This window comes from Stigmatopora argus, chromosome 5 (genome assembly GCF_051989625.1).
Source record: "Stigmatopora argus isolate UIUO_Sarg chromosome 5, RoL_Sarg_1.0, whole genome shotgun sequence".
In the NCBI taxonomy this organism is placed as follows: Eukaryota; Metazoa; Chordata; class Actinopteri; order Syngnathiformes; family Syngnathidae; genus Stigmatopora; species Stigmatopora argus.
Window position 1 is genome coordinate 5,347,467 of NC_135391.1, and position 24,157 is coordinate 5,371,623.

At 40.5% G+C, this 24,157-nt stretch overlaps 3 protein-coding genes across 11 annotated transcripts in view; 2 read left to right on the top strand and 1 right to left on the bottom strand.

The window, feature by feature from the left end:
- The window catches only part of arvcfb (ARVCF delta catenin family member b), a 340,912-nt gene that overhangs the window by 162,173 nt on the left and 154,582 nt on the right, over window positions 1-24,157 (top strand). The window lies entirely within an intron of this gene.
- tbx1 (T-box transcription factor 1) lies at window positions 502-7,663 on the bottom strand. 2 transcript variants are annotated; one of them, XM_077601838.1, is made up of 8 exons: window positions 7,135-7,663; window positions 6,002-6,350; window positions 4,308-4,409; window positions 3,990-4,161; window positions 3,177-3,332; window positions 2,665-2,732; window positions 2,036-2,136; window positions 502-1,333 (listed from the first exon to the last, which is right to left on the bottom strand). In XM_077601838.1, exons 1-8 carry the CDS (start codon window positions 7,343-7,345, stop codon window positions 948-950), a joined length of 1,545 nt encoding a protein of 514 aa, XP_077457964.1. In that variant the 5' UTR covers window positions 7,346-7,663; the 3' UTR covers window positions 502-947. The 2 variants fall into 2 exon arrangements, with proteins under 2 accessions (XP_077457964.1, XP_077457963.1); XM_077601837.1 differs by having other exon boundaries at window positions 6,002-6,401.
- The window catches only part of sema4c (sema domain, immunoglobulin domain (Ig), transmembrane domain (TM) and short cytoplasmic domain, (semaphorin) 4C), a 226,463-nt gene continuing 212,802 nt past the window's right edge, over window positions 10,497-24,157 (top strand). For both annotated transcript variants that reach the window (XR_013300455.1, XM_077601836.1), the window contains exon 1: window positions 10,497-10,807. The gene's annotated coding sequence lies outside the window, so the exon portion shown is untranslated. The remainder of the gene's footprint in view (window positions 10,808-24,157) is intronic.

Below are 24,157 nucleotides of genomic sequence, written 5' to 3' on the forward strand. Positions count from 1 at the left end.
AATATTTGGATTTTTTCCACCTTAAAACAAGCGCATGTTAAGGACAGTCTATTCATTTAATAAACTCCTATAGTTCAAAATGTCACTTGGTAAAGAAAGAACTCAGATCACTTTTAGTGTCTTCACCCCAAAATTAGTTAAAAAGCAGCTACCAGGCCTATAAATGAATAATAAAAAGTTGGATTCCCTACTGTTAAATACAGTCTAATTTTATTCAACATAACATTTTGCACTCATTGCATTATTAAAATGCTGTTTATGCAGTTGTATGTGTAGGATTTCAGTTTTTTTAGGCCCAAATGTCTCAATAGAAGCGCCACACGTATCTTCGAATAGATAACTTGGAATTTAATGTTCATTTTATAGACACAAAACAGTCATTCTGCTTCATTTATTTACTTTGAGTTGCTGCAAGTCAGTGCCATGGTACAAGCCCTCTCAGAGTGGCTCAAAAATGTTCACGTTTGATGACCCCACCCCCCACCCCAAACCCCCCCAGACAAAACATTTGGATGTGTTTCCACGGCCTCTTCAATGAGCTCAGCATGCAAACATGTCGTCTACCTACAAGGATTAGGGATTATACAACATATGGCTTTTTTGAAAGCATTCAAAATGAGGCAAATCAAAAAGTGCATTCAACACAGACAAAAAAAGAAAAAAAAAAGAAAAAAGAAAAGGAATTCCAGTCCGTGATCAAACGTGTTCGCCTCTGGCCGCGGGCGAAGCGGCGGAAATGCTCAGGTTGGCTGACGCGGAGCCATTTTCTGTCGTGTTCACAGCAGACCTTCCTTAACTCGGGGGTCCGTACTTCCTGCAGAGATTCTTTAAATAAATACAGCGAGGTTTATTGAGCAGATAGGAGTTTGTAGTTCGTGATTGCATGCGGCATCAAACGTTTCAAGGTCGTGTGGCCTGCTTTCTAATCCCACTACGTAGTGCAGTCATTATCTGGGCCCGTAGTCGTAGTTTGCCGGCCCACTGGTGGCCGAGTACATGTTGGCCGTTGGGTTCATGTGGTGGTGGTGATGGTACGTGTGCCCTCGGATGCCGGGTAAAGGGTAAGGCGACGGCCGGGTCTTGGCTCCCAAGTAGTGTTCGTAGGTGGCGGGGTACTTGTAGGGGTGGTGGTGCAGGGTTTCCGGGGGTAGTGAGTGTGGGTCTGGCCGGAGGTCGTGCGGGGGGCTCGGCCGGCCGCCGCTGAGCGGGACGGCGTGGAGGCCCCCCGGGACGGGCAGGGCCGGGCTGAGGACTCGGGACATCAGCTGGTGAGCCGGGTCCGCGTGGATGGGGGTGCCGCCGGGCTCTCGCTCGTATTCGCGTCTGCTGTCATCTGGGGAGCAGATGGAATTGGATTTTGAGGGATATGTTTGTCATTTAGAGACTTAAACATACGTAGTCAGGTTTTTTTTTTTCTACCATGGCCTGTTTACATTTGCATGTATGCAACTATAACATGTCAAAATCATTGAAAAAAAATCCCTCACTAAGGTTAGCGAATTAAAGTGCAATCTAGTTCAAGAAGTTGACATGATTGGGGAAAAACAATGTGATATTTGGAATTTGTTAAGATTTAAAAAGGGCAATGCAAGGGGGTCCCACTTAGTAAAATAGCATTTTGGCTGAAATACGACATATTTACATATACTGGATGCACCCGAATAGATATTAATTCATGTTCACTGTCCATTTAAATTAAATAAGAAAAAACTCCTTACAATTCAAAGCCAATATTTTTGTGACCAGTTGAGACTATCAAATTTGGTATGGAAGAAAATGTCCGTTTCCTTTCATCACGTAAAATTGTCCATGATAGTTGACGATACAATTTAAAATAAGAGGACAATGCTTACGGTATGTAAAAGATGTTGACAGTTTCACAAATGACCTTTATCTCATAGCCAATTTCAGCACAATCTAGAAAGCACCTTTTTTATTGTTCATTAAAAGTTGCATGCATTGAAGGGAAAGTCAGTTAGTAGTTGTCAAAAAAGACAAAAGCCGACTTTTGGGCTTATGTAGGAGAGATACAAACCTTTCTCTGTGCCATTCTGCTGAGGAGGAGATGACATTGGGTTTCTTGTTCTGGCAAAAGCACTCATTATTGGCAAAGAGCCTGGCCTGTGATTCCTGGGCCTGCGGGAAGGAAGGCAAGATTCATTTATGACCGCCAACGCCACAATTTCTTTACCACGTATTAGGTACATGTCGCCGCTAGTCGTGTTACAGCAGCAACACATGTTTGGAACCTTCTCCGTTCGTTCACATGACTAAAAGTGAAGTAATTGACTCCCATTCGATGATGCGTAACACTACATTTCAGAGTAATCTGTTTAGTTAAACCTTTGCGAGGGGAAGAATGAACAGCATTTGGAAGAAATGGAGTCACTTGTTTCCGTACCAGATGTGTGGTTTGGGGCGTACGGACACGTTTTGCTAATCGATCAATGACTGAAAAGCAGCCGATCAGCTTTGAAGCAATATCCAGTGTTTTCCCAAGATCAGTCTTTATTGTGTACTTCTAACATGCAAGTTTGACACATCTGGATTCTCTGTATTCTAAAACAAGCTATGCAACTTTCATAAAAAGAAAAAAAAAACCTTCCCCCTTTTTTTTGCAATGTCAAAAACACTTTTTAGTGAAATTATGAAGGAAAAACTCACCAATCCTCTGGGTCACAGTCACGGAAACCTTTTGCAAAAGGATTGCTGGCAATCTTTAGTTGAGTGATCTAAAAATCACAAGAAAATAAATGATATGGAGAATGATTTTGTTTTTCACTTTTTTTAATTGTGTTCCTCTATGTAACATTTGCCGGATAACATTATAAAGCCACAAAATATTCTCTAATATTATTCTTAATTTGTATGTGTGACAACAGGTTATTAAACAATAGTAGTCCAAGAATAATACATTTTATTATTATAAATAAAATCACGTCACTAATTTCTACTTGACACTCAATAAAAAAGATAGAAATGCGCACTGTAATGAACATTTACACCTTCATATAATTCTGTTAAGATCCTTTAAAAGAGCTCAATAACTTTTTAATGATATGCTCAGCAAAATGAGCAATAATATCACATTAATTTAATTGCAGCTCTCAAATGCATTGATAATATTGTATGACAATTGTATGGAAAGTTATTGCAGATTACAACCGATGACTTACCCGGTGATTCTGGTATGCCGTGACGGCGGTAAAGCGTGTTTCCTCGAACACAAATGTTTTGTAATTCTCCTCTGCATACTTCTCGCTGTCCTTGCGTGGATCCACGTAAACCACGTGAAACCTGGGCTGGTAGCGGTGCATTGAATTGAGAATGATCTGAAGATAGAGGAGGAAAAAAAAAAGAAAAAAATTAGCTCTTGAGGCACTGATAAGAAACGCAATCAAGGGAAGTGTACACAAGATAAACAAGAATTTTGTACATTTTTGTGCAATGCATGTTTTACATTGAATAATATAACCAATTATTTTTTGCTTTTGTTTTAAATTTTTAAAAAAACATTTTATTAATTTATGTGAGTAGATTTATTTTCTAATATAAAAAATATATTATTGACTGTTTGTTAGGTTTTTTTTGTTATTTGTGCACTTCCCCACTTATGTTGTTGGCTATGTACTTATTTATCATTATTATTTATTTGTTTGTTTTTTGTTATCATTTTTGGTGAAGCTTTAAATCTCATTATATTTGTATAATGTCAATAAAAGCATTCAATTCAATCAATTAAAAAAAAAACGTTTGAAAAACTGGGTTATTCATAGAAAACCAGATTAAAAAAATATTAAAACATGTGTTTTTGCTTTCCACAAAATTCTGAAATTCAACACAATTTACACTCCAGCAATATGAAAAAAATTACATTGTCACACGAATAGCCCATTAAAATAATAAATAAAATATAAAAAAAATACTTGTTGCATATATATTTATATTTAACATAACTTATTTTGCACGTGTGTATAAATGTCACTCACATGTCCGTTATCGTCCAGGAGGTTGTTAGTGAGTTTGAGTTTGTCGAATGAAACGATCTGCTTCATCCACTGGGCCCCTTTAGCCGGAGAATCCGGGTGGTAGTGCACCCTTCCCGGTGTCGCCGGGTCAGCCTTGCCGGCCACGAGCCAGGAAGAACTGTGGAACGCATACCTGCACGGGGATCATGGCGGAATTCTCATTAAAAATAGCTCAGTCAGTGCGTGCGTGCGTGCGTGCGTGCGTGCGTGCGTGCGTGTGTTTGACGTCGATTGTTTCCCTGCAAAAGCGATGCGCTGCGTCTAAAGATATTTATTTACCTGTAACGTTTGTCATCCACGGGCAAGAAGTCCATTAGAAGCATGTAATCCGCCATTGGATCCATCCCGAATATTTTGACTTGGAAAGTTGGAAACATTCTCCTGGAAAGTGTCCAAAGAAGAAACATTCAATTCTCATGTTCTATCTCAACTCGAAATTGCATATCTTTGTATTATTATTTTAATTTTATTTTGCAATTGATATTTTCCAGACACACTCGCAAAACAGGCCAACTTTTTTTCCACTTATTTGCATTTACATGTCGCTGTTTGCAAGTGTTGTTTTACGACCTCAAGACCACTTTGCATTGATTTTGACTATGTGGGATGGAATAGTTTTTTTCTCCATTTTGACGTCTTTTTTTCCTTTTCTAGAGAAAGTCGAGCGAGCTGACAAATGTCCACGTGAGTGAAAGGGATCCTAAAATCAACGCTCAATTAACGTCAGTGTTTAGCCTCGGTGAAGGTGAAGGAGCCTTAAAAGTGGAATTTGTCACACTGCTCACTTTCCCCAATAATATACAAACGAATATTTCTCTTAATATAATATTAGAAGTTTTATCTTTTTATGTTTTTGTCCCTTCTAATTTTGCTGACATATCAATAATGGGTTCCCTTGCTCGAGCTGAGGTTAAATTTTCACTCTAAATTAAATATATTGTCATTCCCAACCATTGACGTAATGAGACGTCTAATCCATTTTGACTATAATTGCATGAAACATGAACATTCACTGCCAGGCCTCGGTTGATGTTAATTAGACGTCTATCGGCGTCAATGGTAGGTCATGAGTTAATGTGCTAAATATTAACATTAGCTCAATTACTAAAATAATTTATTATTTTGGAGCACATGTATGCTTATTTCAGAGGACCGATAATAGACAGACTGTCACGTGAAGTATTTTGAACAAATATATAGTAGTTTTTGATGTGTCAAATACATTAAATCATTTTTGGCGTGTCAGATTAACCCATATGATAGCTTCCTTTAAGTAATTGACTCAAAATTAACATACATTTAGTTATCTTTAACCCAATTGTTTTGGACGTGATATAACATTTTTTTGTAAAACGTACATTTATCTAAATAAAACTGAATATTCCTATTATATGAGCATCAAATTATCCAAAATGACCACCCAAATATGCTCTGAATTACCCTTAATCAATTGTTCATCCCAACTAATTTCATTACAAAATACATTTATGGATATACAACTGACACACTGATCCAAAAAGATCAATAACCCAATTTTTGGGAGTCACAAATTCATTTCTAAGCGAGTAAAAATTTAGCATTAAATATTCTACATATCATTTTCCCCCCAAGTATTTTAGAAACTCGTGTTTAATTTCCAGTAAGATCTGATCTAAAAAAAAAGTAGAACAATCACTAAAAATATTTAATAATCGACGATCAATTGTGATAAAATGATAAACACACAAATTGCTACACACGCACCTCAAAAATCCCAACTGGTGACATTGAATATTTTCTGCATAAATATAAATAAAAGACTGTCGCCTAATAACAAATAAGCAATGTAATCATGTCAACAAAGATAGCAGACACTTTTTTAACACGCCAAACTTCGCTAATATGCCAAGAAATTACAGGGAGAACCCTTGCATTTCCTGAAAATGTCGAATTTAGAAAATAATACAATAATAATAAAGCGATCATGTTCATACCTTCCTGCCTTGGTGACGATCATCTCCGTTCCCAACTGATTAAATTCATCCCACAAGGCTTTCATCTCCAGCTGGACGTTAATGTTGGCCACTTTGGGGTTCTTCTTGACCACGTTCTTGCCATTCGGAGTCGAGTTGGACGAGGACGACGAGCAAGGGGTCCCGGTTGCCTCGCTCGACGGGGTCTGCTGGCCCTGTCCCTGTCCCTGGCCCGGATAGCCGTAGTTAGGCTGAGCCGCCGGGCATGGCTCAAAGTGGCCTTCGTGCTGGCCGTAAGGGTCCCCGGGGGAAGGGGAGAGATGGTACCCCCCGGGGGCGTTGAGGTTGCTCAGACTGCTGGTGGTGAAGGCTGCAACATCGCAAAAATGGGACAGCTGCGTCAGCCACGGGCTGGAAATGGCTGAAATCATCCCAAAAAAAAGAGACTGGATTTACTCAACAAGTCTTGCCACAAGAAAAAAAACCAAAAAATAAAAAATAAACAAGAAACGAATTCCCAAAATGACGACGTTTCGTCCTAGAAATCCCCAAAGTTGACATCCGCAGCCGGGACTAAAATCCAAAAAGGTTCAAAACGTCCAAAAATCCTGTTTTTTTTATTAAAAAATCTCCTTCACGCGCAGCTCCTGCTTGTTGCGTGTGTGCGCATGTGTAAGTGTGTGTGAATGTTTGCGAGGGTGCATGTGCAGCTTATCTGACTCGGCTCGACGGAGGGCCTCCCCTTTGCGATAAAAACCGGTTCTTATTTCTATTTAGATAAGCGACTGCAGGTAATGTGGCTTTTCCTCGCCTCGCGAAAAGACGGATTGACACACAAGTGCGACCATTCTTTTTTTTTTAGGTGACCAGTCGCCTTTTTTTTTGCATAAGCTCCGCATCACCCCCATGCAATCAAAACAATAGCAAATAGATCAACACGCCATTTGCATGAGTAAACAAACACACACCGATGCGGGTTGTCGTAAAACAAAAACACACACACACACCGTCTTGTTTTTTCATCTGGTTTTTGGTTTTCAGGACGTTTTTTCAGGACTCGATTCGACTTATGAGGAAAAATACATATTGGCTAATGGGTTTGAAGTTTTATACGCGCATGCGTGCGTGATATGATCATCAACAAAGTTGTTTACCTTCCATTTCCCGGGTGACCGTGCTGTAATGCATTGCGCGGTGTCCCCGGTTTCGGTCCCGGTTCCGGCCCCGGTTGCGGCTCGGTTTATCCCCGTCCGGGCCGGCGCTCCGCCCGTCAAACGCCGCGTTTCCTTCTCGCTCCGCGCCGCAAATCAGAGAAGCGATACTGAAAGCATTCGCTTTGGGAGACAGCGGACCACCGTCGTCCATAAGCAAGGGGGGGACACGAGTTAATCGTCCTCCCCCTTTCTCCAGAAAGCCTCCCCCACCTCCAAAAAAAAAGGGGCTTCTCACATGCCCAAAGTCTGCCGGGGAAGGAACTCCGTCGCTACGGCGAAGACGCCCAAATTTCCCCGATCGAGAGGCTCATTTAGAGGAGGTGGAGAGGGGAAGGGTCCATGGTTGTCCCGTGAAGAGGAGTTGGGCGTGTGCGGGGTCGTCATGTGAAGGTTGCCTGTTGAAGCGCTGGAATGGCAGAAGCCAGATTGGGATCCGCGCCTCCCCCCTGGAGAAGGAGGCGCGCGAGTGCTTAGGCGCGTGCGTGCGTGCGTGCGTGCGGCTCGCAGGCTTTTATTTTAATAAGAGCTTGTCACTCATTTCAATGGCGCTCCGCAAGGCACAATATAGAGCACACGCGAGTTTTTTTTTTTTTTTGCCACAGTCGCACGAGGCTTCGTGTTCAAGGGGGGTTGGTCCACATTTTTGGTCGGGTTTTGGGGGGTTTAGTTTTTTGGGATGTTGGATGTGATATTGTTGGATGTGGATATTGTTGACGGCTTGTCTGTTGTTTGGAATTATACAAGGTATTTTGACGTCATGTGACTGGAATTCCCGTCTATGTTTTTGTATGCGAAAGTATTGTGAGCAACAGGTTTCTTTTTTAAAGGTGCTTCTTCTATCAAGTTTATATTTGAATGAAGCTTGTCCTTCTTTTCCCGGGCAAAAGACTATTTTTGGTAATGATAAAAAAAACTTAGGTCATATTGCGTGAACATCATATTTAATAATAACATTAGGTTTACATATGTGGCTTACATAATGTAAGATGTGGTCCATATGTGGATGCCAGGTTTCAATTATAATATTTAATTGCTAACTGTTATTTTCATATATTTTATGAACAGTATATCCTTCATATTCTATTATTTATGAACCCTATAATTCACTCTTGTCTTGCCACTGACAGCGATAAATGTCAAATTCATTTAAAATAAACAGGACTAGTTTAGAATCCTTGTATTTCAATGCCATTGAAAAAAAATGATTGCTGTCAGATCTCCCACTCAAAAAAGATTGGTCGTCAATCACTGTCAAGATTTGTAATATTTTGGATCCAGTCAATTGTTTGGAGGAGAAAAAAATGAACTATTCGTCAACTTTAATTATCAATTACTGTGCTATCATTGTACTTATGAGAAAATAATTACTGTAAGTATACCTATTATGATTAGAGAATAATGTATTTGTCAATATATCTTTTCAGATTAAAGTCACATGCCAAAACATTTCGGGCAAATTTACACATTTTCCCTTTTATATAAATAAAATGTATACACAATAATTTTAATACAGTGACAATTTAGTCTGCCAGCTTAAAAAAATGGGGGGCAAAATAAATTGGGGGATCCAAAATACATTTTTATCCTCATTCTGGCGCTGGATTTTTGCATCAGAAAGTCTCTTTGCGATAATGCTATCATTTCCAGCATGATTTATCCGAGATTTACGCTGCACGCCGTCCATCTCTGCGTAAATCCACTGTGCACCGCACGTGGCAGTCAGTAAACAACCCCCCACCAACGAAGCCCCCCAGGCGTGACACCTAGGAAAGAGCTGGACTTGACCTCTTGCAACCCTCGCGTCGATTTCGGTGTCCAGCAACGAGGTGTGTTTTGCTGGATATTAAACGGATGGAGTCCAATTTACACGGGGGGTCGCCGAATAGAGCATTGGAGGCAACAGCGGGGGTCTAATGGGATGAAGCAGTGTGAGGATTAGCTCTATTTATTTTGGCTCTTTCTCCAGAGGAGGCAGAAGATCAACAAACTCTGTTGGAGATACATGAATAAATAACTATATGCAGTAATTCTTTATTTGGCAATTTGTGATTTGGGAAAAAAAATAAAAATCAATTCAACAATTGCCTTGAACCAACTATAAATAGTATTATTTAAAGAATAGTACAAATTCGAGAAGTTAGATTTTTTTTTGCACAAATAACAACAACAAATAAAATAAATAATCAATATAATAACAATTTATATAAAGGCTATATTTACACCAGATTTTATTTTTTGTCATTCTGCTAACATATATATTTTAAATGGAACATGCATTCCTCACAAGCATTTGTTTAATAAAATATTAGTAATAATCATAAGACTGGTAACGACCAATAAATGATGAGTAAACTTTACACACCTAACTAACTCATTTTCTCGAAATTAATACAAATTGTAAAATTAAAAAAAATAATCAATAAAATAGTTCCCCTTTTTGATGACGTTTTGTTGTCATCGTAATTGACGATTACATTTCAGGATTAAGACCATTAGTTTGTGACCATTCCAGTTTTTATATAATCTCAAAACACAATAAAACTAATTTCAAACAACAGTGCATTTATGTTTGAACACTTTACAGGCCTCAAATTGAAATAGAATGACAACACAATCACTCATTGTTATTCACAATAAAAACCACTTGTATGTTGTATGAGCTTTATGTATTCATAAAGCTCGATAAATATAAAGAATTTTAATTGGTTTGGATAGCACATATTTTGTAAACGTTAAGGGTCGCAAGTTTTTGTAATTTCACTCAAACAAAATTCCTCATGAAAGACAAACATTAGGAAAACATTTCCCCTCTGTCTGCCCATCATTCCTCACACACAATAAAATATAATTCCCTATAAAATGGTCTCGTAATCTTAGTATACTTTGAGATAATAAAATAAATTCCCCATTTATGTTGCCTGACGAAAATAAAGTCGTCCATATATAACCAGCTGCGGACTGGCCATAGTGCAGCTATTATCTCGCATTTTTATTAATATTATATTTCGATATTTTTGTGCATAATATATAATTGCGTGTATTAGTTAACAAATAAACACACTTTCAAAATACTACTCACAGGCAGCAAGGACAACAGCAACAACGTCAAAACACTAGTTGATATCTTTTTTAAATCAATTGAACAATCTCGCACATTAAAAACAGACATAATAATACATTTAAACAAAAATACGCTATGATAACACTTAGCGAGAGTGGACCAATGCGCATGCTCAGTAGCCCAACTCGTTAGAACACCGGCTGTCCTTTATTAAAAAAAACGGGAAAAAAACCAAACTAATTTCCTCAGCCGTGGTCCACGATGGCATGAGAGATACTTTACGCTGCCCATTGATTGTTTATTTTTTTTATTTTTTAGACGTTAGATCAGTTAGTGATAATTATAATAACAAGTGATCTGCTCATCAGTGACAAGTGACACGGAAATCTGTACAAAAAATGGAATGGATGGAAAAGAAAAGGAGATCCAAAGAATCGGCGAGACAAGCACGTGAAAAGACAGTTGAACCCAACAAAAAACTGTATAATGGCACGATCAGAGGAGGAAAAACTGCAGGAGATGGACAATGACGCCCAGGATCAGACTGATAAGGTAAGAACATCTAAAATTTCGAAAAGTAGCTGAAATATTAGCAAAATCGCGGCTGCTGTGAGGCAATCCTATTGCGTCAAAATGTTTTTTTTAATATTGATGGGGGTACGTGATATGTTTTTCATTTTAAAAATGACACAGTCTCCATGAAATAAGGTATCCACGTTTTATTATGAACACGCTTACTAAGCATTAACCTTACTAGAATGCTCTTTTTCTTCTTCGTGCCCATTTAATCACATTCAATATAAACACCAAGCTACAACGCCCTCTGCTGGTCAAGAAACGTGCGTGTGGTATACACAGAATAAACTGTAATTTACAGTGTTATTTTAGTTTTATATAAAGTCACTTTATAGCTGTTATTTCCCCAAAGTTTAAATGTACGGCTTCCTCTATAACGTGCTGCTAACCACGTAAGTACTTTCTTTCCTCATTTCATTTTTATTGTGTATAATTTTCATGCCTACTAATTTATGTGTACTTTATGGTGATGCTTTAAATCTCATTGTACTTGTATAAGGACATTTTCTTACAGTGGTTTATCACATTTTATCTTTTGCCAAACTGCATTTTTACAAGTTGTAGCAGCAGAAAATACACTTATAAAATGAACATCTGTGCCCCTCAATCTATCTCCGTTAAATCAGACTAATGAAAAAGTAGTGAAGGATTCACAGAGAGAACAAGCAGATTTACAATTCATTTTAATATTATGATATCGTTCTCATTAATTCTATCAAACACTTTTGTAAAAATATTTTGGTTTTTTTTTGGTTAGTTTTTTTTTGCTTCTAGTCCACCCCTGTATATAACCCTACCCTATCCAAATATTAGTCCACATCCCAGAATTAGCAGGAGAGGAAGTGAACAGTTGACCGCTGACAGAAGAGGTCCTGGGGTGTCCCCTCTCTCGGCGGGGATGGATGAAATACACGCAGGTATGCTGCGTGGAAATATCTGCATTGACAGCACAATTCCTTTCAAAAACTCTAATCGGCAAAAGAAAATGTTTTTTCTTTCAAATCTCTAGTGACAGATGTCTTTCGTCCTTGGCTGTTTAATAACTTTTTAATTCGCCATCAAAGAACGTCAAGTAATAATAATAACAATACGAATTATACCAAGAATTTAACAAAAAAAATGTACATAAACTTTTGGTTTAACAATAGTCATTAAGGCCAATTTCTTAATTCTTTACTTTAAAAAAAAAAACTCATTTAAAAAATATGGATGCACATACATCAAATATTGATAGTGTTAAAAGTAAATATAAGTATAATGATTGATGAATGCTTGACAGATCAGATTTCTAAGTCCATTCCCGAATGATCGTATTTTAATTGTAATTTTAGATGTTCTGGAAAAGCTGTGTGCACGCCCATCCTGTTTAGCAATGTAATTTCTCGTCATTTCTGTGGAAAAAAAAGGGGGAATTGAAATGAAACGTGGAAAAAAAAGCCTGAAACCCATTTCCTCGTTGGCATATAAAGATGCCTTTCCTGTTCAACTCGTTCTCTTTGTATTTTTGGGGGGTCATCATAAAAGGACATGTACAAAAAAACACAATGGGAATGAACACAATGGCGGAGCAAAGGTGAAAATCATCATTCCCTAGTGCCTTTTTGCGCAAATTCCAACACATTCCCACACATATTCTCTTTTAATATCCTTTTATTAACACGCCAGTATCTCTATATTTTTTTATTTTGATGAGCAACATAGTCTGTTCGTTGAATATTCCTCCAACACGTGAAACACAGTGGCGGTCCGTGCATTTCCTAGTGAAGCCTTCAGCTATCGAAATCAATTCAACCCTCAAAAACTATTTTATGGCTATAAAACCTCTACTGCAGCTACAGCTGCAACACATTAAAAAATCAATAATAACCTCATTCAATTAAAATATTATTTAGGAATATAGCCATATTTTACTCACCAAAAATCATTTTTAACTGTACACAATAGCCATCCTCCTTTCTTTCATCCTTTTCTATCGCCATCGAAGCTGATGGTGAAAGTCGAGCCTGTCCTGTTGTATTTCTGGCATACGTTTTTATTCGATTTAGTGCTGAAAATATTTGTTCCCTGTTGTGACAAGCTTGCTTGCTTTGGAGTTGTCCGACCTTTCTTAATGATGTCCAGCTTTTTTTTCTTGAAAAGTCCGTCTTGATAATGGCTTTGACAGTAAATCTGCAAACAAATCCATTTCTTCTCCTCCTTCAGCCATTGCGGGTTGACAAAACTGCTATTAAATCAACACAACAATATATTTGCTTGTGCAGCTCGCTCCAGATACAGTTTGGTAGCTCTGGCTAGTCCACTCTATCACTAGCCAATTATAGTTGGTGAAAGCGATGACGTATCCCTACGCCTGCAAGAAGGCCTTGGTGTCACCAAATCGAATTCTGATTGGTTAAACAATTTGGAATTATTTAATAAGTATTCATGGACAAAATATAATTAACATCAGTCTGTGATTCAGATATTTCTTAGGCCAGCAGAGAAGGCCTTGAAGGCCCTGACGGCACACCACTGGTGAAATGTAACCTTCCCTTCACTTTTTCAAGCGCAAAATGAATAAAGAAAAGGGCCAAACGTTAACATTCCCCTTTTGCAGATTGTATGTTTGTTTTTTGGAGGGTGTGGGCCGGGTCCTCTTTCCACATGTAGTATATATGCGTGCCTGACAGCTGCCAACGGTGCCCTTCAACAGCCTTCAAGCTGGGCCCCTGCTGCTCCTGCCACACTTGGACCAACATTCTCTATTCTTAAAAGTGAGGGACCGATACAAAACCAGACTTGGACTCATCCGCGTTCTTCCAGCGAGTTTTAAATCCGAATAAAGCGCCTTTTATGAGGCAGTGGCTGCAGTGTTGGGAGGGGGGGTCTTGAGTCAGATCACTTTTCAAAATCAGTCCTTCTCTTTCCCCTTTGCCTCTTTGTTTTAAAACCGGCAAGCTTTTAGCTTTTGAAAAGTATCCTTTTCCTATCTGCCTCACGTCATCACCTCGTGTCTTTCTGCAGCCCGATCGGAACGCCGGTAAATAGCTGGCATTCCTGCCGCAAAAGGGCCAACGCTGTGGGCTCGGGGGGCTCCGTGATCTCCCCCAATTAATTAGGGCCTTTCTTCTGGCCGGCTCGGATCCGACGGCCTTTGTCCGGCTTAAGCCCGGCTTTGAAATGGAAGGCCGGCGTCTGTGATGATTTCCAACTACGTCGCCGCCTGCTTTGCACTTGGTCGCCGATCCTAAATAGAACATTGGAAGAAAGAAGCTAACGTGGGGTCTTGCTCTTTCCTCCTTATCTGTTCCCAACCGGCCTGCTATTTATTTGAATATGAGAAGGTTCGCTTGTTGTTTCTGGCCGAGGGGGCTCCGGGTTTGGACCCCCCCTGTTCGCCGCCTCCCACTCGCGTCTCTCAACCCCCGTCAAGTTCTACCACGCCGCTATTCCTCAATCACTCGCCCCGTCTACCCTTCCCGGTCCATCCCGGCTTGTTCATTCCACACCAGCCTCTCCTTTTGTGAACTTGAACTTCAGACCCCCGATCACACGCCAGCGGAGGCCGGCGGACTCCACGCATAATCGAGTACATATCCATTAAACTGGCTCCCTCCTTTTCCAAAGGGTGTTAAATGGGGCCAAGTCAGAAAGGTGGCTAGAACTCACAAGTTTCCTTCCAAGTACTCGAGCGAGTGAATATTTCCTTTAAAACCATGCCAGCGTCAGAATGCGCCTTTCAAGAGCAAACCATATTTTACTGCTGACTGGATTCCTTTGGTCGGCTTAAATAAACGCTTTGAATTGACCTAATCTTCAGTTTGAAACGCTGAAGACGTTTCGTGAGAATTTTCCCAGTGACATTTGTCTATTTAGAGCAGCAGGAAGTCGCTAACTTCCATTAGAAGCCCCGCCCCAAATCCAGACAGTGAAATTAAGGGATTATTAGCATGCAGGGATTTGATTTTGAAGACAACGTTACTTGAAATGTGACCGGGAAGAACTTTTTGTGTGGTTTTGAGGGGATGGGGTGGCACTTTTTTGGTCCTTTCGTGGCTCCTCTTCTGAGCAGGAAGTCTCAGAGGAGGCAAACAATGTGCAGGATGGAGTCAGTACCAAATTTGGAATGCATACCCTCATAATCGTAAGGAGCTCAAAGCTTGATGATAACGTTCGTACAAGGACACAGAGTTTCCTTTGAGAAGGAACCGTACACTCCATTGTTTGATGGGCAAGCAGGGCGGGAAATAACAAATGATAATGAAATTTTGTAATCTGAATACATCATTTCAAAATATGACTTGATTGCCAGATTGTGATGGAATGTATTAATTTTAATAGAGGAATTTAAAAATGGAGGGAGCATAGTGGAAGATGGTTAGCACATCCGCCTTGAGGGTTCAATCCCTGGTGAGTTAATACTGTGTGGACTATGCATGTTCTTCCTGTGCCTGTGTGGGTTTTCTCTGGGTACTCAAAAAAAACTGACTTCTGAACAATATCACAACGATTTTTGACTTTTATGCAGTCTGAATGCAATCACTGACTGTCCATAGGTTGTTCATGATCAAATGAACTGCGAACGTTTCCATTTCAATTTGCCAAGTCCTGTATTTAAAGTCACGTAACCTTAGAAATGATTTCTACCGAGCTGCAAAAAACCCAAGAAAGACCCCGATTTTAGTTCCCTAGGTTCGCAGGCCTGCACTAGTTCACGCAAGTGTCTTTCAACCGTTTGTGTCTTGTCCTCGCAGACTTTGTAGCCTCACCCGAGCAGAAGTGCATTCTGGGTTGCCTAATGCAGATTGCGGCGATTCATCATGTTTGTCAGTCCCTGCCACCACATGTTTGTTTTGATCTCTTCCTGCCCAGCTCGGTGACAGTGAAAGATGAGGGCGCATGTGGCTAAGAAGGTTGCTCTGCCATGGAGACCCGCACTTCGCTAGTCCCAGCACGGACGTAAGCGAACGCACCCGTCCCAGCTCGGCGCACCGTGTCAAGGCGGAGAAAGAGTGAGCCGAGAAGGCGCGTTTTGGGGGGGTCCGTTTAGCTAATTGCAGACTCCAAAGTGTAACTCTAGGTCAGGGGTCTCGAACTCAATTTACCTGGGGGCCGCTAGAGGCCGAGTCTGGGTGAGACTGGGCCGCATCAGGATTTCCACAAGAAAAGCACTGATAAAACATTCCAACGTTATCAAATACCTTTATTTTTTAACAAAAAATAATGAATTAAATAAATTAACTTAAAGATGAATAAAAAATAAATCAATCAGTAATATAAAACCAAATAATACTAATGAGCATACAGTAGATATACACTGGCTGGCTAAGTAGAGAAAATGAATTATTTTTATTCCGTTTCAAATGTCTGTATTAACAGCTCTTTAACCTTTAACTTTCTGAACTTGAATGGAACATTGAACATGAAATATTCTGAACACGGCTTCTTTTGCCTACTCCTTGCTGCTAGAGACCTGGCAGCGCTTCTTCTCACATAGTCACATTTGGCTTGAGGGAGGAAGCAGTGGAGACCCTCAGTAGAGCTTGAAGATGCTCATCAGTAAGTCTGGACCTGTACTTGGACTTATTGAAGTTCAAGGTGGAGAAGAGCTTCTCACACAAGTATGTGCTCCCAAAAAGGCACATGGTCCGCTTGAACCTTCGGGAAAGTTCAGGGAAGCTGGGGGTCAACTCTCTCAAAAATTGCCCAAGCTTGTCTGCTTCTCCACTCACCTCCCTGAACTTGGCTTTGAGTGCAGAGTTGCACTGCAGGTCAATGAGCTCCATTTGAAGCTCAGGAGGGGCATCTTGCACATCAAAGGAGAAGGGGTCCGCAAAAATTTGAAATGTGGCTTTGTGTGTCTTGAAGTCTGCAAATCTGTGATCAAATTCCTCCTGTAGCTTCGAAATGGCCTCAACATACTTCTCACCACTGAATGGTGTGCCTGCATCCACGAGAGCCTTGCATGCTGGGAAATGGCAAAGGTTTGTCTGAGAGAGCTGGGCTTTCCATAACACAAGTTTAGTGCAGAATGCTCTCACGTTGTCATAGGCAGCACTGACAAGTTGCCCCTGGCCTTGTAGCTTCTTGTTCAGTACATTAAGCTCATGTGTGATATCAACAAGAAAAGCCAAGTCCATGAGCCATTTGGGATCACTTAGCACAGGATCAATCAACTCACAAACGGCGTAGCTAGCTTTGACTGCTGCATTACTGTCTTTGGTAGCCTTCTTGAAGAGATCCTGTTGCCTCAGAAGACGTGTTTTAAGACTGGCAACCTGGTTGGCTCTCTCATCTCCCTGGTATTTTTCGTACTCCACAGCATGTCTCGTAGTACAATTACGTTTCAAATTGTATTCCTTGTGCACCGCAACTTTTTCAGTGTAAATGAGACACGTCGGGGTGCCCCTGTGTTCAACAAAGAAATATTGCACTCCCCACTTTTCTTGAAACTGTCTGTGCTCATCACCGACCTTTCTCTTCACGGCAGGCTTTGAAAGAGACATCTCTGGGGCTCTGTAATATGTTTTTCCACTTGGAATGAGTCTCGGGTTGATCTTTCACATTCAGTCGCGCGGGTTTGTGGCGCATGTGCACTTTCGCTCTCCGTTTCAATCGCGGAGATGGCTACAGACACTGACACAGGCTGGATCACGGATCATAGCGCCTCATTCAGTTCTATGGTGAGAGCAGCGGAGGAGTGTGCGCGCCGAGCGGAGTGATCGGCCTCACGGCTTCTCCTCCGCCCAGCTGATTGGAGGAATGAATGAGTGAGTGAGCGAGGCACTGGACAGCCCGGCCGATGTCCCGCCCTCCAGAGCCGTATACCTCACTGTGATTGGTTCATTCAGCTCCGAACCAAAGTTCCCTCTAATTTTTTGTTGGTCTGAGCAGAAAGACAACCTCCCCGAGCGCACTGAGTACCAGTGTGAGCGACATCATCGGTACTCGGATGATTCGCCTAAAGACGTTTCGCCGACGGACGTTTGACAGACGGGCAGGTCGCCGAATGGACGTTCCACCGAACGTTCATTCGGCCGAACGGAGGTTCCGCCGAAACGGGATTCGAACGCTCGCCCCGCCGGATCGTGTGTGTACAAGTTTTTCAACCTCGGCCCGCGGGCCATATACGGCCCGTTAGGATTTTTAATCCGGCCCGCCGCCGGTGTTGTCCAAATTATAGTAAAAATCAATGTTCGTCTACCATCAATGGCAGTCCGGGAATAAGCACTCTTGGGCAGGCAGATGTAGCAGAACCGAGCCGTAAAATGACAGCAATCGGGTCAAATCCATCCTAAAACAGCATTTAATGATTAAATACAAATACTGGATGATATCGCGATGGAGGCAAAAAAACGTCTATAGACGTCCATTCGCCAAACGGCTCAAAATGCTCTCAAATTCGGTCAAATCCAGCTGAAAACAGCGTTTAATGATTAAATACAAATACTAGTATTTGTATTTAATCATTAAACTAACAAATACTAGTACGACCTGTCCGTCTGTCAAACCTCCGTCGGCGAAACGTCTTTAGGCGTATCATCCGGTCACGACATCATCATTGCTCGCTATCGGCACACCAGTATCACACCTGCCACAAGCAGGTGCATGTCAATGTTCCCTCTAATTTTTCATGTAAAACATGCTGTAAAACAAGAAAAACATGAGTGGACAGAGCTACTGCCACTGGCTGCCACTTAAACGGCGCCATCCTGAGGAAAGGGGTAAAAAAAAAAAAAAAAAAAAAAAAAAAAAAAAAAAAAAAAAAAAAAAAAAAAAAAATTGATCTTTCATATTAAGACGGGGGCCGCAAATTATCGTCCCGCGGGCCGCAGTTGGCCCGCGGGCCGCATGTTTGAGACCCCTGCTCTAGGTGATTCAGGGATTAAGGCATGTTGACTTGTGTTCACTGGGGGCCTAAACTGACACTCAGTTCCCCCAGAGCGGACAGTTCCTGAAACCTCCTCCAGTTGGCTGGGGGGTCCGGGTCACATTCGGGGGCCAGAGCACATGACCGGCTCCTCTAAAACAAGCACTGCTGTGTCCGCAATGTCAAACACTTCCTCCATCGGCATCCATTAGCTTGCTCTTGAGGTGGCGAACAACATTTGAGGAAAAACCAAGGAAAACAAAAGCTCCGGAGATTAGGTGGCTTTTGCATAATCAAACCGTTCCCTTGCCTATCATTCTCCCACCTAAAAAATGTATTATTTTTATTTATTATTAAATACATGTTCACATTGAATATAATGTTGCTCATCAAAATGATCAAGATTGTTAATTTAGATTATTGGTTTGATAATTCAATTATTATTATTTTCAGTCTGGATAGTTTTCAGTTGTGAAATACTATATAGTACTTTTCATGTGTGTATTCATATGAACTAAAAAGGAAAAGGGCTGTAAAAATTGCGTAGCTTCTGTATGTAATGAAATATCTCCAAGCATTTGTGAAAATTAAAGGTAATTTTCTATAGTATTTAACAAAAACAAGCAAACTGTTTTCAACTTACCTTGCGTTCATTATCATCGACACTGTTTGAAAGTTCCAGTAATAATGCCTCATGTTTACCTACTTGGGAAATACACTTTAGAACAATGAATATATAACTACTGAATCCATAAGTTGAGGTAATACAGATGATATAAAAGTGAGCACGTTATAATAGCTATATACATAATAAGACTGTACACATAGGTTTGCTCGATTTCTTGCTTCAGGTTCCTGTGATGGAGCAGGATGAATGATGTGTGTATATATGTTATATACAGGCTTTGCAAAAAGCTGTAGCACCCCTTTGTGGTTTGCTGGTGTAAAGGCAGAGGGAAAAGTGGGCACTCGGAACAATTTGGCCCATTATTAGAGAGGCCAAAGTGCTAACCTTGCCTGTATTACAGAAAGCCTCAACCCAAGATATAACACTATCACTGCCTCCACGCCAACATGAATTATGCTATTTTTTACATATTATTCATCGATAGGAGAGACTGGGAGAGGACGGCATTGAAAATGGCAAGTGACACTAAGCGGTCAATTGACTGGAAGCTTCTGTTTCGGGTGAACTGTGATGGCGCGTCGCTTCAGAAGCTGCTTAGTGCAAGATCAGATGTCTGCCTGCGTCCGTAACAAATGCTCGGTCGGCGCGCATGGGGCGCTTCAGATGGCACGTACCCCCCTCTGGACACTTCATCGCTTCTCTCCCTTGAAATATTTAACTGACATTTCTCGGTGGGTGGTAGTGCGTTTAAGGAAACATGAACACATGCAATCACATTGATGGATTTATAGCAGACTGATCAGAATATTAGGAACACTTTTTCTAATGAGTTTTATGGCAAGGGTTGTTGGACTCAAGTTTTGCGTTGAAGACTTGTAATAATAATAATCACCTGTCATCAGAGAGTAGTATTAAGTATGACTGGAACAACATGGATAGTGTACAAAGTGTAGCAGACAATGGAATGGTTAGTTTGAAACAACAATAGTTTGAAGATTATAAAGAACGAGTTTGGTGAGTGAATGTCATTCAGGTGAAAAAATGTATTCAGAATTTTTGTGTTTGATTTTTAGACTGGAAATGTGTACACAAATCTGATCCAACCTAGTTCGGAATTGAGTAAGAAGTAATCACTTCCTGTCCTCTTGATTTCACAAATGTTGTCTTCAACAATGATGTAGTTTTACCTTTTGACAGCAACTCAAAAATGTTTCTATAATGTTGAATACACTTTTTTTAATTAATAAAACATTAGCTAGATCTCAGTTTTTCCAGACAGACTGCAGACAAACTCATTAAAAATTCACCCTAGTGTACTCCAAGTGTGACATTGCTATAAAGAATTAGTGCCCGACAATCAACAATTAACATTTGATCTGACTTTATAACATTTAAGTAAAAACTGTAAAACAGTTGCATTAAAAAATGTAAATATGTGCCCTTAATCGTAGAGAGTTTACATCTAATCTTTCAAATCAGCTCATTACTGCATTACTGCAGACATGGATTATTTGTTATTACCACACCAAAGTTACCCACCATCACTAGACACTGTATACCCCCATTTCCTAGTAACAGCCGTGAGTGTCACTCACATAGAAGAGAGTGTGTGTGCGTGTGTGTGTGTGTGTGTGCAGGAGTGTCACTCACGTAGGAAAGTGTGTGTGTGTGTGTGTGCATGGCACTGCGCATGTTTGTGACTGTTTGCATTAGGGTAAGTAAACAGGGTTCAGGTTACTTCTGAAGGCTTATCCATGATATTCATTTCAATTTAAAAGTGGAAAAATGCCACATGGTTGACAAATACTTGGCAGCAACAGAATGGTTAGTTTTTATGTACAGTTTGAGGTCAACTCAAATTTCGTTATATGATAATGCTCAGAATGGTCCGTAAGCATTTCATGTGTGTAGGCTTTCATCACTATGAAGTATTTGGGAACTTAAATAGATGTGGGTGCTTTAAATGGAAGGATAATGGATTCACAGTTATGTCAGCCTAGAAAAAAAATAAAAAAAAAAATATATAATTTTTTAAAAGGAACAAAAATAAACAATGTATATGCTTTTGTAGTCCAAGTATTTCCAAAGTGTTGTTATTGATATTTCTATATCTTTGAAGAGAGAAATGTTTTTGGGGTAACGACACATAATTATTAAACATTACTTTCACTAGATATTAATGTTAATTATCAATGCGCAATTAGATATGATGTTTAGATTTCGAAGGTTTAGATTTCTCATAATAGTCAGGCTGATCCTATTTAGTCATTCATTCAGATTAATTAAATTTATTTTGTTTCAAGAATGCTTCATCTTTGGCTACTTGACTTTTCTTTCTCCTTCTCCCTCACTTAGGGGATTTATCCCACATTCTATTTTTTCTGGCCCACATTGCTCGGCAGTTTGCCCTACTTTCAGTCATCCAGAGCTGATGTCATGCAGACCCTAAAAAAAGCCTGTGCAAATTCACTCCCAAAATAAGCCAGAAGGCAGAAATATGTGCTAAATCATCACGAAAGCAACAAAAATCCACGCAAACCTAAAGATGGGGCAAACGTGAGAATGCGTGGCTCCTGAGTGGAAGAACAAGGTCGAGGACGCGTGTGTCGGTCTGCGTGAAGGGTGTCAAGAAAGGGGGCGGAGCCGTCGTAGAAAGGGATGCAGAGGAGGTGCATTCCAGGCGGCTGTCTGTCTTTCTACCTGGAACGAGGCCTTGGGGACACTTTAGGTCAGCCCACCCAGTGGCTGAGACACCAATCAAACTTCTGTCAAAATCGGTTAAATCATGTCTAGTCTGTTGCATGCATGTCTATATTACTGCAAACACACAAAGCCAGGATTTAGGTTGCAAAAGTCACAGAATAGAGGCGCTAAAAACATATTTTCAGTAGAGTAGACATGGTAAAACATTAAGTGAAGGGGTGTCAAACCGGACCTCAAAGGGCCCCAAGGTTTTTAATCTAACCGAACAAGTGTAGTCTGCTGATTGCAGTTAGGTGCTACTTATTTTAGAAGAGAGCTCATTGGTTAAGATGTTGGCACGGAGTCAGTTAGAACAAAGACCAGGACCCAATGCGACCTTTTGTGGAATTGGTTTGACACCCTTGAATTAGCTGAACTAATTTGTGCACTCGCAACTGGTTGGGCTGTCAATGAAAATACATTTGACTATTGCCTAGTTGCCTTTGACTTCTTGTAACGCGGAAGTTTTGTTTTGTTTGTGAGTTTGTCATTGATGCACACCTTGCATTGGGTATTGTAGAAATGAAAGCGTTTCGACTTGTGCGAGCGAGTGTGTGTATTTTGCTCTCTTTTGTGTCTGCAGTTAGTTATGAATCTGAGTGGGTTTAAAATTTTCTTGGGTTCGCCCATATGGATGTTTTGTGGAGAGGTGTGGTGGCTGCACGGAACAGTGTTGAACCCGCGGAAGTGTCGACAGTAAACAAACTTTGTTTGTGCTTATGCAGGAGCAACACCTGTATGTAGCATATCATAACATTGTTTTTAGCCAATTTCAAGTGCAGTTACAAACGAGTCTGGCTTTATTGAATTGAATTGAAAAATATCACTTGGTCATTTTGGGGACATTTTGATAACCCTTTTGCTTTGCTTGCGTGAAAAAGTTGAGTGGAAAACTAAATTGAGTAGTACACGGATCGGCATGCTTCAACCCATAACTCCAATTATTTTCTCTTTTATAATTTTTAGTTTTGTGAGGCGGCTGGATTAAGTACTGAAACGTGGAGGTTTTTTTTTTTAGGCGGATGTACATTAGTTAAGGAGTGTTGATAAAGGAAGGCACAATCTTGGTTTGAAGAATAATCCAACATGAACACTTCATCAATGTGTAGTCATTTGAAATTGACCACCAAGAAGATTTGACTCTAGTCAGAATCCCAATGGAATGCCCACAAACATGAAGGTTCTGCAGCAGTTTAGTGAATATGCGAAAAATGGAAATTGAGTGAGTCCGACACTCTACCATTAATTATCCCATTACCTGTAGTCCCTCTAGTTTTAGAGTTTAGCGATGGGGCTAGTGTGTGATACATGTGACCTGAACCCCATCGACTGCTTTAAATCGCAGATGCAATACCGCCACTCCTCTATCTCACTCCTTAGGCCGCGTGACCAAAACCCATGCTAGATGACAAATCACCAGCTGATCTGTGAATGATTCCTGTGGCCTTGGTTTCTGTCCCTTAGCCTGTCCTGCCTGCATAGAGAAGTTATTTCTCATTTTGCAATAACGCATAAGCCTCATCTGTTAACGTACTTGACTGCATCAACCTCTCTAATTTACGAGAGTCCAGGCTCATATCTACGTGTTTATCAAATCAGTACGTCGAATACAAACATTGAATGTTGTGGTTACAGTTATTGGAAAAATGAGCGTTGGATATTATAGGTACAGTATATGATTGTAAATTTGCAACCAGGAGACTGGCTCTTGTTTCTATATGTTCTGTCCCTTCCCCGTTGCATAAAATAGCTCCTCTGAACATGTGTGTTTGCGTGTGTTGAACTGTGAAACTTATGTTTGCATAACTGAAGCCTGGCTTGCTCTATTCGTCCTCACTACAGAACTGCCTGCTTGCCCGTGAGGCGGTAAATCTATCATTCACACAGCGTTTACCTACCACTTCACAGAGCTGTATGTCCAGGGTAAACAACGTTTATCACGACATGCAAATGAGACTGTTCGCCACAAGCTCAACAAAGAGCCTATTCACCGTGCGGATGGCCTTTAACCAGCAGACTGAATTTGATACCTTAGATTACGGGCTTATTCCCAGGCATTATGTGCCACTTTACTATCCCTCGCACACATAGCGGCTCATTCACAGCC

Coding starts and splice junctions, on each gene's coding strand:
- tbx1 (XM_077601837.1), bottom strand. CDS start 7,345: ATGGACGACGGTGGTCCGCTGTCTCCCAAAGCGAATGCTTTCAGTATC. Junction 6,402..7,134: donor GGTCACCCGGGAAATGGAAG/GTAAACAACTTT, acceptor GGATGATTTCAG/CCATTTCCAGCCCGTGGCTG. Junction 1,334..2,035: donor GCAGAATGGCACAGAGAAAG/GTTTGTATCTCT, acceptor TCTGCTCCCCAG/ATGACAGCAGACGCGAATAC.